Source organism: Melampsora larici-populina (assembly GCF_000204055.1).
Source record: "Melampsora larici-populina 98AG31 unplaced genomic scaffold MELLAscaffold_3, whole genome shotgun sequence".
Classification (NCBI taxonomy): domain Eukaryota; kingdom Fungi; phylum Basidiomycota; class Pucciniomycetes; order Pucciniales; family Melampsoraceae; genus Melampsora; species Melampsora laricis-populina.
Window position 1 is genome coordinate 634,053 of NW_006768767.1, and position 16,900 is coordinate 650,952.

Below are 16,900 nucleotides of genomic sequence, written 5' to 3' on the forward strand. Positions count from 1 at the left end.
TAGTTCGTTGTTTCTTCAGAGTCGTCGAAGGCGATTGGCTTCTCGGCGAAGAGGCTCAAGGGTTTCGGGGCGCCACCATTCTTTGTGTTTTCCGGGTTGCGCCTTGCGTGGTGAGTGTTTATCAAGCGCCGTGCTGACTATGGTTCTAAGTTCGTGGTCGAAGGTTTCTATGTCCTCCCTGGAGAGCAAAGGGTGGGGTTTTGGGAGACTTTGAGCGATTTCGGTGCGCAGTGAGATGTGACATACTTTATTCCAGTTTTTCCTTTCCTTTGAGGCAGGATGGTTTGGCGAGTGTGTCGTCTGTTTGACGTTAAATGTGGTAATGATAGATTGGTGGTCGGAGTTGTGGTTCGTGAGATCATCTTCATCAATTAGGCACGTGATCATGGTGTCATCAAATTCTTCGTTGACCCAGACTAGGTCGATGGACGTCCCTTCGGTGTTTGCAGAGCCCAGGCCGAAAGTCGATTTACCTTTTGGAGAGCGGAGGTTCAAACCCCAGTCCAGCATCAGATCAATGAGCCTCTCAGCGTCTTTATCGTTTGTTGTGCTGTGGCGGGGGTTCCAGAGTGGTGAGTGTAGATTTGAATCCGTGGTGCAGATGATTGGGAGGCGTTGTAGTTCTGGTGGGATGAGCTTCATCATGTCATCAAAAGCGGTGAATCCTAAAAAAGTGGATGGTTGGTTGTATACATTAGCAAGAAGGAAGGTGAAGTCCTTGATCGTGATTACGCATGTAGCCAGATCACGGGACGGCGAATGGATTGGGTTAAGTTCAGCCTCGAGGTCTTGTCTTATATACAAGCATGCTCTAGGTCTGTCTTCTTTGGAGAGTGATTTAGGTGTTGGGCTGATAAGTGTCCATCCTTTTTGATTTGGGGGCTTGTTGTCAAAAGGATTTGGCCACGGTTCTTGGACTGAGATGATGGAAAAAAGCTGAGTTAGTGAAGAATTAAAGAGAGAATTCATGACATGTTTTGAGCGCCAACAATTAAGTTGTAAAATTGCAGCTGTGTCTTTAATGTTTAATTTTTCCTTCAATTGTTGTTCTAACATTGAGTGGAATTTTCAGGTTGGTCTATGATGATGAGCTTCGGGGAAGACTCTTTGTTCTGGCGGGGGATTTGGCTAGCAATTTTTGCAGAGCAGGTGGCTGCGAACGGGTGATGTAAGAACTCTGGGTGGTTGTCTTTGAATAGCCGGGGGAGGTTTGCCTGTGGGTCAGCCATGAGCTTTCCTCTTGCACATGCCGTGCATTTTAGGGGCAGTGTGCCCTTTACTGGACAGGTGTGGGCCAGGTGGGGTCCTGCGCACGTAGGACACATTGGTGGGACGGGGCACGCTGGTGCTGTGTGCCCTACACCTTGGCAGTTGTAGCATTTCGTGGGTGGAGGCCCACTCAGCTCGGTGCGGTGTCTACCTCTGCCCTGCCATACTTTCGTACGAGCAGCCAGAGTGGCCTGGGCCAGCGAACTGAAGCCAATCAATAGAGACGAATGTCTCTTTGAGGCGTCTTCGGCTGTGTCTTTTTTCAGCCATCGTACAAAGGTGGCTCCATCTAGGAGGGAACCATTGCACGTTTTGAGGAGATCAATATCCTCCTGGCGTGTTGGGTTAAAGGTTGTGGGTATACCATGAACTATAATGGAGTAGACTTCCTGTTTCATGGATAGTCTGGGTGAGATCTTTGGGAGCCAGAAGTCAACATGTGCTCTCAAGGCTTGGGCGAGTTTGGGGTTGTCTAGATAAAGGACAAGGTCACCCGAGGGGTGACGGTGGATGTTCCTTATTTCGATTTCAGCCGTGTCATCTGGCTTGACTTTCACTTTGTACGCTTTGAATTGAGCGTTAAAGTATTTAATCAGCTCAGGAATCGTTTTCTCACGACCAGCTATATTTGCTGGGTCAAGCTGGTTGAGCGTGATGGTGTGATCGGGCTTGTGTTTTGGGGTGGGCGTCGGTTGAACTCTGGGCTTGGCCCGAGCCGACTGTTTTTGTTGTTGTTGGGGTGCCTCTGGGGCGTGTTTTGATGCAGCTAGGGCATATGATTTGCCAGGTTGCGCCTGGGTCTTAGGCGTGGGACCTTTTGATATTGGTCCCAGCTTAGCCAGGTGTTCGACCACCATATCCAGTTTGTCGGAGATGGTGGAGACTCGAAAGTCGAATTGGGCGTTGGGAGAGATGGATGGGTTGGGGATGGTCTGTCTACCTGGTTCGAAGACGACCCGTCGAGCCTCGTTGAGGCTCGCTTGTTCTTGGATCAGGCCCGACAAAAGTAGAATGTCGGCCGCTGATTCAACATCTACCTTGACCGATTTACTGGTCTTGAGTTTTGGAATCAGCGTAGCCTTCTGAACTTCGATGAGCCTATCGATGAGGACACTGATGGGCTTGGAGACCACATCTGAGCCTCCTGGGAAGAGTTTGGCGATACGGGCCGATCGGGGGGTGCTGGTGATTTCATCAACCTCGTCTAAGGTGCTGGGGGCTGGAGGAGCAGTGCGAGTTCTTTTCCTCGACTTCTCTGCTGGAGTCGAATTGGCCGATATGGGGCCAATCAAAACCCCTGGGGTTATGTCTGCCTGCTGTAGACCAGTTGGTGGACGTTGAGCAAGGGTCAGAGACTCTTGTTGTCCCATTGGGACCAGATCGATTGCCGCGTCGTCGTTCATGGACAGATCATCCGTGAGGGTCGCTGCGACCTGTTGATCAGGATCGGGCGGGCCTTCTGCCATACTGTCGTCCATACGGGTTCCGGGTATGAAGGAAGAAGGAAGAAATAGAGAGAGAAAGTGGTTTGAGAGGATGAAGAAGGTTTGGAAAAAGGTTTAGGAGAATGAAGCGAAAATCTGTGGATGGCTACTTGCGCAGTCACGGAGGGAGTCACGTGACCAATTGCGAAATTTTGGTTCCGGCTGTTTTGGTTTGTTAAAGTCATTCACTCTCTACAGAGTGCATTGTGGATGGTCTTTAGGAAAGATAAAAAGACAAACCCGCAAAGATGTCCATTGCACATATTTGTGCCAAGTCAGTTTGATCTGAATTATATATGTACATGCCAGGGAAAACTTCAATGAGAGAAAGCTCCCTGATGAATGGAAGATCTTTAATCATCTTTTTGATAATTGCTCTTGATGTTTGTAGACTTCATTCAAATACCAGTCTTAGGTTGCCACTGCCAGAATGATGGTCAGAAGAGGTTCTTGTTAGGGATTAGCCCATTTTACACTTCATCCTTGGTCAGTAATAGTATCCAACAAGGGTTGAGTAAAGACTAAAAGGACACATAATAGAAAATGGAACTTGATCCAGAGTTAATTTGATCACATCCAACCTTGCTCTTCAGTTTCCAAAGGACAATGTTGCTATGTCTGTGTTGACGCTTTCCTAGACTTGAACCTGGGAAAACTTGCCTGCGGGCACTACAGCAACTCTAAATGATCTTTGCTGGCAGTGATAGGACTTCTGAACAAGTAGGTTTACTAGAAGAGAGTTTAGAAGAACGTCAGACAAGGCACAAAGAAAGAAGAATAGGGTAGAAAAAGTTGATTTTGCAGATATCAACAATGAAATTGAAGACAAGAAGACCTCACAAATTCCAAAGCTTATGATTGGTGGAACATAGGCGGAATCAACATTTCAATGCTATAGGAGTGCAGTAACCAACTTTAGAGAGTACATCAAGAGTTGGGGAAGAGACTTGAGAAAGGTGATTCCTCTAATTGCAGAAGACATGTACAGTTTTCTGATATGGGCAAGAGCTTCACCCTCAAAGAAATACTTGTCAGCAAAGAGGATAGTGCAAGATAAGCCAACAGGGAAATACTTAGCTGGATTTACTGCTGGAATTGAATAGGTTCCCTGGTGGGAACAAACCCCATGCTGGGAAAATGATTGAGAATAGAATTTGTCATCAAACCATCTTGCACTACAAATCTGAGCGATAAAGCATATGCTACATATACGGAAGCCGTGACATGAAATGATGGCCATGGTGCTTTTCAAATTTTGGTTTTTGGTTTTTGGATTTGATTTCTGATTTTTGATTTTTGATTTTTGATTTTTGATTTTTGATCTCTGCCTCCGGATTTACCACCTCACACCACCCCAGAAGCCGGATTTTCAACACCACAACACCTACCATCATCACCACCAGCAACTTCCATCACCACAAGTGCTTTTTGCAATTCCCACACTTGTCTCTGTTGAAAATTCAACAATCACTCAACTGTATCTTTTGACTCACTACCTTGTAATTGATCCGCTACAAACAACATGCCACAAATAAATGAAATTCAAGAAGAAGTACTTCAGCCTATCCTTCTTGGCTATTGTGAGGAAGGTCTCAGCCAGGGCGCAATGATCATCTGCCTTCTCAATGATCATAATATTCACACAATTTTGCAAACACTGCAGCAAATTCTCCAACAATTTGATCTCACCACTGCTTGCTCATTAATGACTCCATAGCAGTACTCACAGCCCCCAATCATAGGTCACTGGCAGGCCAGGGCTGCCACCTACATCAGTATATTATCAGATGATTATAGACAATATATTAGACAATTACCATTTAGTTATTGGACAAATATCAGAGACCTTTTAGGCAAATATTACTCACATTATCATCATTCTATGAGCAGTTCATTAAAGTCATATTTTCCATTTAGCATAAACTCACCAAAAGTAATTACCAAGTCCTTCTCAAGTAAATTCAAACTTGCATTTTGCTGAACACATAGGCTCCATGGGAAGGGGAGCAGATCATTGGAAGCCTAGTTGCTATACACAAAAATGGAAATCAGAGTCAGTCCCTGTTTCAATATTAGACCTCTAAACAATCAGCTGAACTTCTTTTTCCATGACCAGAACGGGAGGGCAATTCATTACTTCAGTACTATTCCAGGTTTGGCTTCTTCCAAGCCATGATGAATGACAATCACACAGTGTTTAAATGAGCCAGAAATTGGAGAATACATCTTCGGGAAGCCCCCAACAAAGTGGATAGAAATAAAACTCATTCTGATCACCTTTAAGACACTTCAAAAGGATGGTTATATAGGGGCAGAGTACACTGCACACTAAAAATTTGATGTTGCCACAAGAATTCTCATTTCAACCCAGCCACACAGCACTTACAAGAAGACACCTGGAAATAGCTACATATCATACTCCCACAACTCTTGTAAATGAAAGGGCTGTATCATGGACATTATCAAGCTTCTTGGTTTGGATCATCCACTCCTTGTTGTCAATTCATTGATACCTCTCAATGATGATGACACACATAATAACCCAATGATTTGCTGCCAGACTTTTTGAAAGCCTCAGTGCTATATGACAAGCATGTATGATATCATGTCATTGAATCTGACAAGTGTTGTGATGAAATGGTCAAGTCCATCACGACTTATGATCTCTTGTTTTTCTTTTCTCTATCATTTTCCTTTTTGAGCATGCGTGTGTTTTGATTAGTTCAAGAATGTATGATGCAGCTATCCCTTTGTAACAAGTTAAGCAAGCTAGAGATCTGATGGATTGGTACATTGATTGATTATTTGTGTGTGTCAGAATATCTTATATACACACACTCTCTCAAGCTCCAGTTCCCTCCCTCACCATGTGGAACTGGAAGCTTAAGAGTATGTCATTTCAATTTTTCTCTATTCATCTTTAACCTGGACAGTACTCATCAAATTGTGTGTGGTAGTTCTTTACTTCTTCCCTACCACCATAACCTGCTCTGTTGCAGGTAAGGCGTTGATTTCACTCCACCGTTCTTTTTCTTTTTGAGTTCTTATAATCTCATAACCAACCTGTTCTGTCCAGATAAATGGATCTTTTAAAAGCTTTTCTATTTTTCTCTTTTTACTACTTTAGTATGTTTGAAATAAACACCATGTGGAACTGGAAGCTTAAGATTCTTTACTTCTTCCCTACCACTGTAACCAGCTCTGTTGTAGGTAAGGTGTTGATTTCACTCCGCCGTTCTTTTTCTTTTTGAGTTCTTATAGACTTATAACCAACCTGTTCTGTCCAGGTAAGGCGTCAATTTGTCTCCACTGTTCTTTTTCTTTTTGAGTTCTTATAAACTCATAACCAACCTGTTCTGTCCAGGTAAGGTTTTGATTTCACTCCGCCGTTCTTTTTCTTTTTGAGTTGTTATAAACTCATAACCAACCTGTTCTGTCCAGGTAAGGTGTTGATTTCACTCTGCCGTTCTTTTTCTTTTAGAGTTCTTATAAACTCATAACCAACCTGTTCTGTCCAGGTTGTACGCGTTGATTTTCAATCCGCATCATTTCATTTCAACAAGGTCATTGGGCAGCTAGTTGTCATCAAGAACAAAACAGGAACTTTTGATATTCAACACACAACAATCTCAACAGTGGAATTGATGACTCTGGTGTGTCTTTGTCAAGGATGAGTTTTTGATGTATACTGATTTTTGTGATTCATTCATGGATTTGTACAAGCAATTGATGATGTCATGAATATGGATGAAAGATAGTTTACCCAAGACCCAAAATTTGATTGTACACGGTTTTGATCTTGGTTGAAAACACAAGTACAATTGATGATGATCTCGCTGTAGCTCATTCAGGGGACTCCTATGAGCCTGGACAACATGCCCAATTTTTTCTTCAATACTTTCCACCTATCATGAATGTAATCTTGAACTGATACTCACTTAATGAATTTGTAGTGTTGGAGTGACTGGTTGATACTTTACTGATTAACAGTTGACATCTGTCTAATAAACATCTACCATTAGTTTAACAAATACATCACATTTGTTTCATATAAATCTCATATTTCCCCAATGTCACTGGGTTGCACTGGCCTGCCAGTGACCTGTGATTGGGGGATGTGACTACTTGGCTTGCATGATTGACATTTGGAGCTGGTGAGGAAGCAATGAAATTTGCCACACTCCTAGCACTGAGGTAATGTGCACGCAGACCTAGGGTCCTTCTCCATCCTCTGACATCGACCACAAATTGGTGTTGTCATTCAATTTCTTGGAAAGTGTTTGCTACAGCGTTCACATTCTAAAGTATCATCCATCACCAATAGTTTGTGATGGTTAGATTATGGAAGAGTGATTGAAATATTGATAATTGAAATATTCATGAAAGTTCTTTGGCCAGGTTGGATGAAGGAAGGAGAATGCATGAAGTGAACATCACATCTTGAACTTCATAGGATTGTCAGAAAGGCCCAAGGCAAGGAGACACTTTTGGACCACACAAATGATAGCCTCTGAGTCTTACAAAGGGCACATATTAGTCTCATATATACAGGGGTGGAAATGCAAATGCATGATTGGAAATCAAAAAGACTGAAAAGATGACAAGCTGAAAACCAAAAACCAAAAACCAAAGTTTGAAAAAAACCATGGTGGTCATTTCACATCACAACTTGCATATACGTAAGTGCAAAAATCTAAGAAAATCCTGAGCTGGCAGCTACATACTGGTTTGCTCACTTATATGCTCATCTGACAAATCAAATCACATGTTATACATTCTTTAACATGTGATTGAGATTGAGACAAGCCTTACAAAGAATTGACAACAAATATCACAATGGCTACTTGAGAAATATTCATGAATCTGTTTAACAATAATAATAGGGGAATCTGGTCCCTAGGACACATGTTCCCATCTGGTAACCTCTTTGATTCTGGAAGTGGTTAAAAGCATGGCAAATGGGGACTCATCTAAAACCAATGGAATTAAACTAAATGATTATCAAAGCCATACTCAAGGCAGCCAAAAGAGTAGAAGAACAGCTGATGCTGAATAGAGGTGAAGAAGAACCATCAACCATTTGGAAGATGTCAGCCCTGAGCCCTGTGTACAGGACCACATACTAAGAAACTCACCTGTAAATTTATGTAATTCATCTGTAAGTATATGTAAGTTGTGTAAAACCATAAAAATTACACCTCAGGGTTCAGTATCAAGAGTCATGTAAGCAACAAGACTTGACTGTGTTCCACCCCAACATTATTTCCCATACACAATCCTAATGTACCTCAGTCCATCTTCCGTCATATCTTCACACTATCTCCATACGCAATGCTCACAAGTCACCCTCACCAGGCAATTCACATTAAGTTAACACACCGCTGATGCCACATGATTTCACATTCTACAAATGTGATCAACCCTGCTCCTTGTTCTGTCACCCTGCCTTGCTCTCCTTATCTGTCCCTGTCACACCAATTCCAGATGGGATGGCTTTCACCTCCAGTCCCGTGCAAGTTACCCAGCTTGCTAATCAGCCGACAGGCTCATCATTGCTTTATCAAAACCAAAACCTACACACCCAACATTGCAACAGATTTCCTTGGCCCACACTTCCAATCCTTGCTACCTGCCGTCAAAAAACTTTTCTGTTCATAATCGCAATACGACATTGTGCCTTCCAGCCTACACACTACAATATTCAACACACTTATCCTTGGCCCATCGACACTAAACTTAAACACCACTGACACCATGACCAATCTTCTCCACTTATGCTCTGGTTCCTTACTGCCCATTCCCTCAAAGCCTTCTTTTTTTAATCCCTACACACCACTGCAACTGGAATACTTCCCGTTACCTACGCGCAAACTTCCAATTGGCTCCAATATCTCACGACAGTGTCAACATTCACAGGGGCAAAAATTGATGCTCACAACTATGTGAGCGTTGAAATTTTCCTGTTTTGTTCCCATTTGTTTCCCATTTGTTTCCAATTTGTTTCCCATTTGTTTCCCATTTGTTTCCCATTTGTTTCCCTTTTCTTTCTGTTTCTCAGCTGATTACGTGATCATCAGGAACTGAGCAGACAAACTAAGCCTTCCTCAGCATTTATTCCTGAGCAAAGAAGTCTGAGGAAGGGATGATCCATCTGCTCAGCTGATCCTGAGCGGCATTCCCTGGTTCAGTAAGCTCCAAGGGATGCCACCAATGTATAGCTTAGGGGCTGAGCTGAACTGAGTATTCCCTTAGCTAAGTCTCTGAAGTATCCCCCAGATGGATCACAGAGCGCCAAGCTTGCCTCAAGCTTCATGGCTCCGGAATGAAGCCTGAGGCCCGTCTGCTTGTTCAACTGAGCTGCTCAGTTATTCCTCAGGGGCATCCCTGAGATCAGGAGGATCCGGAGGATTTCACTGCTCATTGGATGAGGGCCTGCTCAGCTAGTCCTCAGGGGCATTCCTGGCCGGATCAGAAGGATCCAAAGGATGTCACTGAGTATTGGCTGAGGGGCTGCTCAGTTGATCTCAGCCCCTCAGTGTGAAAAACTTTATCCGGGGATATCACTGAGGATTAGCTGAGCAATGAGCAGATGGGATGACGCTTTTATCAGGCTTCATTCCTTAGCAAGGAAGTCTGAGAAAAGTCCGGCCCATCAGTGATCCAGTCAGGGGATGCTACTGAGTATTTGCTGAGCAGCTCAAATGGGACGCCCCTGGGCAGGCTTCTTCACTGAAAAATGAAGCCTCAGGAAGGTATAGTTCATGTGCTCATCTTCATTTTGAACAAATTGCTGAGTATTCAGTGCCTCATGAGCTGATCCTGAGTACTCATCGGGAATCAGTTATTGCTCATCCAAGATGGAAATGAGCCTTCTCAATAAATGTCAAGTAAAATATGAGAACCACAGGATGATCACCTGAACACAAACAAGATTGTGAATTGAATCAATCTGAAAGAAAATGAATCTTTTTTGGAGAATTCCAAAAAGTCTACAACGCTCACATGTATGTGAGTATCTATTTTGGCCCCTGTGATTTCAGCCTCTGAGCAGGCCCATTCATTTAAGCATGACCTCCTCTATTTCATGAATGTGTGAGTTGTTTGTACCTCCTTCTCTCATCACATGATTGCATACAGATTGATCCTGCACGGTGTGGTGATTTATTTATGGGATCAATCAAAAAAATTAATCATTATTAGTTTACCAAGTTATTAGAAAACTTCAGTGTAGCAGGAAATTTGAAATGGGGTTTTTAGATCAATTGAAGCTCTCAATTATAGGCTTATGTGTGGTTATTGGGTCAAGATTATGTCATCACATTTCAAACAAATTCTTAAGATAATTATAGTTTACTTACAAAGTTATTACAAAAAGACAGAAAAGAAAAAGATGAGAAAAATTCAAAAATATAGGTATATAGGTTGGAAAATGGTTTTTAGGGTAGTAATATTAAGTTTATGGGTTTTATGAGGTTAGAATATGAAAGAACAACATTATATTATACTTTAACAATTGTAATCTTGAAGGTTGATAAGGAGAAACAGAAGTTATTAGGAGAAAGGTACATTTTCAAGGATGGTAAACAAGGGTTAGATGTGTAAATTACATATGTAAAGGTGGTAGTAGCAAGATTTAAGGTTGCTAAGAGGATTTTGCGGGATTTTGAAGGTTATAGACGATGATGTCATTTTACATAAGCAAGAAAAAAGCAGTAACAGCTGTGGAAAGTAGTAAAAATGGGTGAATTTTGTTGACAATGAAGGTTTTCAGCTACTTACATATGTTAATTGACGTCAGATTGTAATGGTAAATAGCTCATTCAACGCAGAAGAGTGGATTACATAATGTACAAACTTTAAATCACTAGTAGCAGAGGTGTGTGAAAAAACTTACAAGGGAAATAAGAAATTGGTGTGAACTTTGAATTTACAGTCACAAGTACACATGTAACACCAAAAACCTTAACTTCACAACTCAATAACTCATTCATCACTCATCAGAGATACTTGATATGGCGCCATTTCTTGATCAGTATCACGAGCTCTACAAGATGCACTTTAGTAATCCAAAATTGGACCCCATCTGAAAAAATTCGTAATCTCAAAAATTGGTTTGCAGCTAGTTTACGAGGAGAAATCACCTGAATTCATCATAAGAAGTGCTGTACATTAAATCATTGCTTCATTGATCACTTTTGGCTGTGAAAAATACATCATACATTAGTAACATGATCGTTACATTGCATCATCATAGGGTTCTTTAGGCGGATTTGGCTGGTTTTTGAGGCTGTTGAACGTTGTAGTGGTTGTTACATGTGGATATAAGTACTCCTTGATGTTTTTGGGATTGTTGTTCCCTTTTCTACATCTTATACATTTGTAGTAGTGTTATAAATCATCATTTATTTACTACATTAGGGCGGTTCAAGTTGAGAAATGCGAGCAACGTGATGCAGAGTCGCAATCAAGTTTTTTACGGTTGCTCACTCCTTAAAATTCTTGATCGCTCAGTCACAAACGCTCTAAAACTAAGTTTTAAGGCCTTTTAAAAAAAGGGCCAACGTATTCCGACGCTCATACCTCCTTTTTTTTCTGTGCCCAACGGTTCTTCTTTAGTCCTCTGCCCTGTTTCTACTTGCCTTGGTGAAGTTCAACGGCTTGTTTTAGCAGTCAATTATGGAGTTTTTTGTGAAAGAATCCATAGCTAATGAGAAAAAACTCTCACATCCAGGTACACCAAAAAACAAAAAAAATGGAAGATGATCTTTTTTTCATCATTCGGACCTGACAGTCATAAGAAATTTAAGCGAAATCGAGTGATCGCAAAACTGTGAACCACCTCTAGAGGTGGTTTGCGAACTTATAATTACACTTAAAATTTAAAGCACCCAAACAAAACATAAAATTTCAAAAGGGGTGTAAAAGCTCTTCTTGAACCGCCCTATTTGTACCAAGATCACTTAAATCCGCCCCTTCAAAGCAAGGAGAAATTTATGGGCGTGTGTTAAAGACTGTAAGTCTCTTTGGGAATAATACTTACCACAGTATTGCTAGTACTAAACATTGTTTGTGGACTTTCTTGCGCTTAAAATCTGGAATAATACTTACAACAGTATTGAGAACATTTCTCTGGTGCCTTTATCTATTTCTCTGTTATCACAAAGTGGTCAGCAAGTGCCCTTGTGCTGGTTTCTTTGAAGAAGGCAGTCTTTAGGAAACTTCTACTATATTACACGTAGTAGGTTATCCCTTCTTAGGTGTTGTAAAGCTCTTGTTGAGCTTTAAATACTACAACGGGGCCATAGTCTGCTTGAGGCAAGCATCTTCATGTCCGCTTGCTGCAAAAATGAACACCTTCATTTGATTTTGCTGGCTATCCGATAGTTGCGGAGCAAGTTCCGGCATAAGCATTCACAGAAAGCTCACTGGCAAGATGCCCTTTCCACTGAAATCTCGCGCTCAAAGCCTTTCCTGCCCCTGGGTAGCGCTGGCTTATTCACTTTCCTGCACGGCTTTCTGCAATATAAAACCGAGTCAACTCTTCTGCACTGCTTCATCAACTCCTCCAGACGTGCTCCTTTGGCATCCAACACATAGTCGTCTTTGCGCCCGGTTCAGTTGTATGTACATGTTCTAGAATCCATTGTCTTTATTTTGTCAAGGACTCAATTTTACTCTTTGCTTAGTGGTAAATCATTGCTTCCTTCTGAATCTCTCCTACCAGTCCACCAGCGTCAAGGAACTGGGGCTGCTATGTCTGAGCCCAATCCCTGCACCGGCCACGGTTTATACCTTTCCGGCATTTTCAACGTTGAGGAGCAGGTTTGTCGGATTCCCGCTGAATCAGCCAATTGAACCACCAACTCACAACTTCCTGACTGAACGTAGCTACCTCAAGACAAACACTTCAAGGTGGAATTCCGAAGTTACTCTGTATTGATTGGCTGTGCTGGTGCGAATCACACCCAGGAACTTCACTACAAAATTCGTGCCACTGGTTTCAGTACCAAATCAATGAAACTCATTCCCGATCAGCTATACTTCCTGTGTGGTTCTTTTTTCCCCAACAACACCGAAAACACAGAGACTTGCGAGGTGTTCTTTGAGGGCGCAGATAAACTCTGCGTTGGCACCCTCGATGACTTTCCTGATAGCCTGGTCGACAAAGTGGGGATTACCGGTATTGGCAGAGTCCTTGACCTCAATTTTGTCGTCGAGGACTGCATGCAATCACCGCCAACATAGATACCTCGGATCTCCCGATCCGAGGCATCGTCTGATGCAAATCCTCGGACGGATCGGGAAGGATCAGATAAACGGCATGCAATAGGATTCGAATTAATTATCGCATTATCAAGTCCATCAGAGAAAAATAGTCAAGATATTCAAAAGCAAAGGTAAAAGCAAAAGTCGCAAAGAACACAGTTTAAACTAGCAATGTCCGAAACCGAAGCAGATTGAGAAAAATGAAATTAATGAAGAGCTAAAACATCAAGAGATAGTCACAAAAACGTATAGCAATTGAAAACCAAAAAGGCAAGGATTGAAAAAAGTGTGGGAGTGAAGTGACTCCACTCTCTGGGCTTGGATCAGGGTCTCAGCAGTCTGGGGTCTATGCTACTGAACGAGTTCCGTCGATTATTGGTACTCGAAGATATAACCGTTCGAACCACACCGTGACCAGATACTGGAGTCCAATCGTATACATAGTCATAAACAATTCTCTGTTGGAGGGCCAAATTCCTGAATAATCTTTGAAGGTAATGATAATCAGGTAATTCTGAAAACCCGAGTGAACGACAATATTGTAAGTATTGTGCAAATTGTTGAGGTAGTCCACGACAAAGTTTGTCAGGTGGACAGTCGAGTTTTCCTTGCAGGATACGTGCGTGTCTTTCTTGACGATTTTGAGTTTCTGGTCCAAGCCACGGTAAAGCTCCGAGTAAGAAAGACACCAACATATATCCAAGCGCTTCTAGGTCATCTCTGCGGGTTTGCTCAATTCCAAGATGAGTAGCGATAGAGGAGTAGTAGGCAGTGCCAACCAGCGGCCTTCCAGTCACTGGACTCATGTGTACTCCGGTTTGAGGAGAGCGGTAGAGACGAGCGAGACCGTAGTCAATTAAGTGGATTTCGTTACATTGGAGTCCACGTCCCATGAGAAAGTTTCCTGGTTTGATATCTCGATGAATGAACCCACGGGAGTGAAGGAATTCGATTCTGCTAATCTACGGGATGGAGTTTTTGCAACTTTCAAGTCAAGAGTTTGGACGGAAGTGGTTGAAGAGATTGACACAAGAGCGTGGTTTGCCTACCATTTGATCAGCGAGAAGTAAGACTGTCTTGAGGCTAAACTTTCTACGTCTTAAAAAGATATGGTCGAGGCTATGTCCCAACAAGTCGGTGACCATCGCTACATAGTTTCGTCCAGTCCCTAGCCATTTCAACGATCTAATATCCTCATCAAAACAGCAGGCCAACGAAGAAAACCAACACAGCATGAGCACGAAAGGTTTTGAAAAGCTGAAGAGGATCAAGATGCTCTCACGGAACCCCTCTCCCGCCTTGTAGCAGTTGATACACTCTTGCCTCGTGTCGAAGTTGAGGATCTGCACACTCCGTACTCTCGACCTTGATAGCCACGTAGTCTCCAGTTTTGATGTCCAATCCAAGATAAACATCACCTAAGTCGAAAGCATCGCATGTCAAGAGAAGAGGAAGCCACATTGGGACGTCGTAAGCGATTGATTCCATCAGCCTCCCCTTACACGCAGTACACATAGCCTCAATACCCTGGGGCAACGGTGTGGGGTCTCAAAACTGGGGATCACTCACCAAATGCACCACTTCCAATCTTATGTATAAACCGGTACATCTTCGCCAGTCTTGACGTCCCAGGCTCATCCGCATGCATGATTGATTTTTTTATGAAGATTTCGCAAATAGCTGCTCGATCGGCTAGAGGACGGATTGACTGTAGAGACCCGGAAGAAGTGTTGAGACGCAGAAACGATTCGAATAGTATATCCTCCAACAAAAGAGAAGGATGAAGATGAACAGAAGAGCAAGAAGAATTGTTCAGCACTTTCGATTCGTCGAGGTAGAGGAGGCGGAGGGGTGATGATTGGTTTGGACAGCAAATTCGCTCAGGTCTTAGGTCATGGAGATAGCCATCAAATAATCAAATTCAAGAAATCGAGACTTAAATTAGTCAGTTGATGGAGAAAGGGGAGGAGGGGTTACAACTTTCGCTCGGAAGATATTAGCTCATGCCCGTCTTCTCGGAGCGTAAAAATGATATATAAGGTGGGGGATCTATCCTTTCCGATCTCCCAGACAAAATGCAGCATAGATCAGCAACAAACCGCTCATGTGTACACTTTTGATGAGCTGGAGACACATGGGGTGAATAAAGGCTAAATATGCCAATCGTGAAGGAGCTTGGGGCATGGAGCAAAATAGAAATAAGACAGATATACCCGAAACTGACTGTTTAGGAAGGAAGAGGGTCTCGGCACTTGAAACCAGATGAGCATCGAAAAAGTGAGGGGAAAAGAGTACACCAAGAACCTTTCAGGGGATTGGTATGGTGAGTGGTACCTAGCTGACAAAAAGGAGTGCGATGGAAGATACAAGGGAGAGACATCAGGAAGGATCTCCTCAAGGATTGCGTTCCGACTTGATTACAAGCATCGATTACAACCTTTCATTCGCGACTTTGATCGTCCAGGTAGTGCTAATACTATGTAGCTGAGTCCACAGACATTGGGTAGCTTTCAACAAACCGACCTACTTACAAAGCCTTGTGAAGGTCACGGAGTTATGAAAACAGATGGAAGCGCAGAAAATCTTGCCACGTGGGCTGTGATAACCCCGGGGGTTCTTATTGATGACTACCGGCTTGTCTCCCTGTGCGTCATCAGCGTACATACTGACTAGTTCGAAGGCCGTATGTGAGGATTGGAGTCAAAGTCAACAAACAAGTCTGACAAGTCCAGCTTCTGAACGGAAACTAAGGCAGGTTACACATTGGGCATGTGCCATAGGTTGCGATTACAAGGACACTATCAGTCCAACCTGCCCTCGCCCCTCGCCCCGGCCACCACGTTTCACAGATCAAAACAAACCCTGCGAAGGAGTCTTAACTTGTCCTCACGTCCCACGTCACGAACCAAAGGTTGCGGAGTGATTTTTATCATCGCGCAAAAGAGCTTCACATGACAAAGTCTCTGTTTGCGGACGCGGCCGCGCAAGAGAAACTTTAAGCTGAAACCGCGGAGATCTGGTGTGGTCGAGGGTTGTGGATCAAGCTGTATGCATAGTCACAGGAAATGATGTTTCAAGCTTTTATGTACTTTCAGCTTTCCTCCACTTTTGACAACGAACACCGTGATTACTTGCGTCATCCTCCAGTAGTACGTACAATGTAGAAGCTTCAAATACCCATACACCACCATCGCGACTCTAGGTATGTACAAAGTATGCGCCATAGTCGGATGAACTTGGGCACCGAATGCTAACATGTACATATGAAAGGTTTCGGAGCCTTGGTTGTGATGGCATGAGCACAGCGTCACTGGTTCCGGTAGGCCTTCTTAGCTGAACACAAGCCCTCGTGGCCGCGCAGAGAGGGCTTGTGTTAAGCTAAGAAGGCCTTCCAAGTTGATTCAAACAGGGCTATACAGAGAATTTTATCAGTACGTACACCACCAAACCTTATTTGTGTGAAAGTACCTTGGCCTAGGTTGGCCTATGTTGGGGATAGCCATCTCGCCACAGGTGAGGGAAAAAAGTGGCAGTCTTTATGTACCTGCAGTGATCTTGAAGAAAATGCAGGTTGCTTCTATACGAAAATGTGTGTATACTACAAAGAATGGATGAGCTCAAACAATCCCTTCATCCAAGTACTCACTGGTGCAAAGCCCAGAAATACCATGTTGTGATCATCTAGGGAATTCTCCAAGGATTTCAGCTGATGTAGATTAAACATAACCTCTTCATGCACTTTACTAGAGGCTAGGCTCAACAAGTTTTGCGCGTGTCTTGTCCAAATTTGGCTTGAATTTAATTTCCAGATCTTTATACTTCTTAAGATTATCCCTGTGCCCGGCCCCTACCACTTACAAGGAAGGCCTTATCTCATTTCC

General features: G+C 43.0%; 1 protein-coding gene across 1 annotated transcript; it reads right to left on the reverse strand.

Annotated features, from left to right (window-relative positions):
* Nucleotides 1–13,342: 13,342 nt before the first annotated feature.
* MELLADRAFT_102225 (uncharacterized protein) lies at nucleotides 13,343–14,628 on the reverse strand (the record flags this gene model as incomplete). Its single annotated transcript, XM_007405336.1, has 4 exons — nucleotides 13,343–13,981; nucleotides 14,069–14,204; nucleotides 14,302–14,437; nucleotides 14,589–14,628. The coding sequence occupies 4 exons, from the start codon at nucleotides 14,626–14,628 to the stop codon at nucleotides 13,343–13,345; spliced, it is 951 nt and encodes a 316-aa protein (XP_007405398.1).
* Between the last annotated feature and the right edge of the window lie 2,272 nt (nucleotides 14,629–16,900).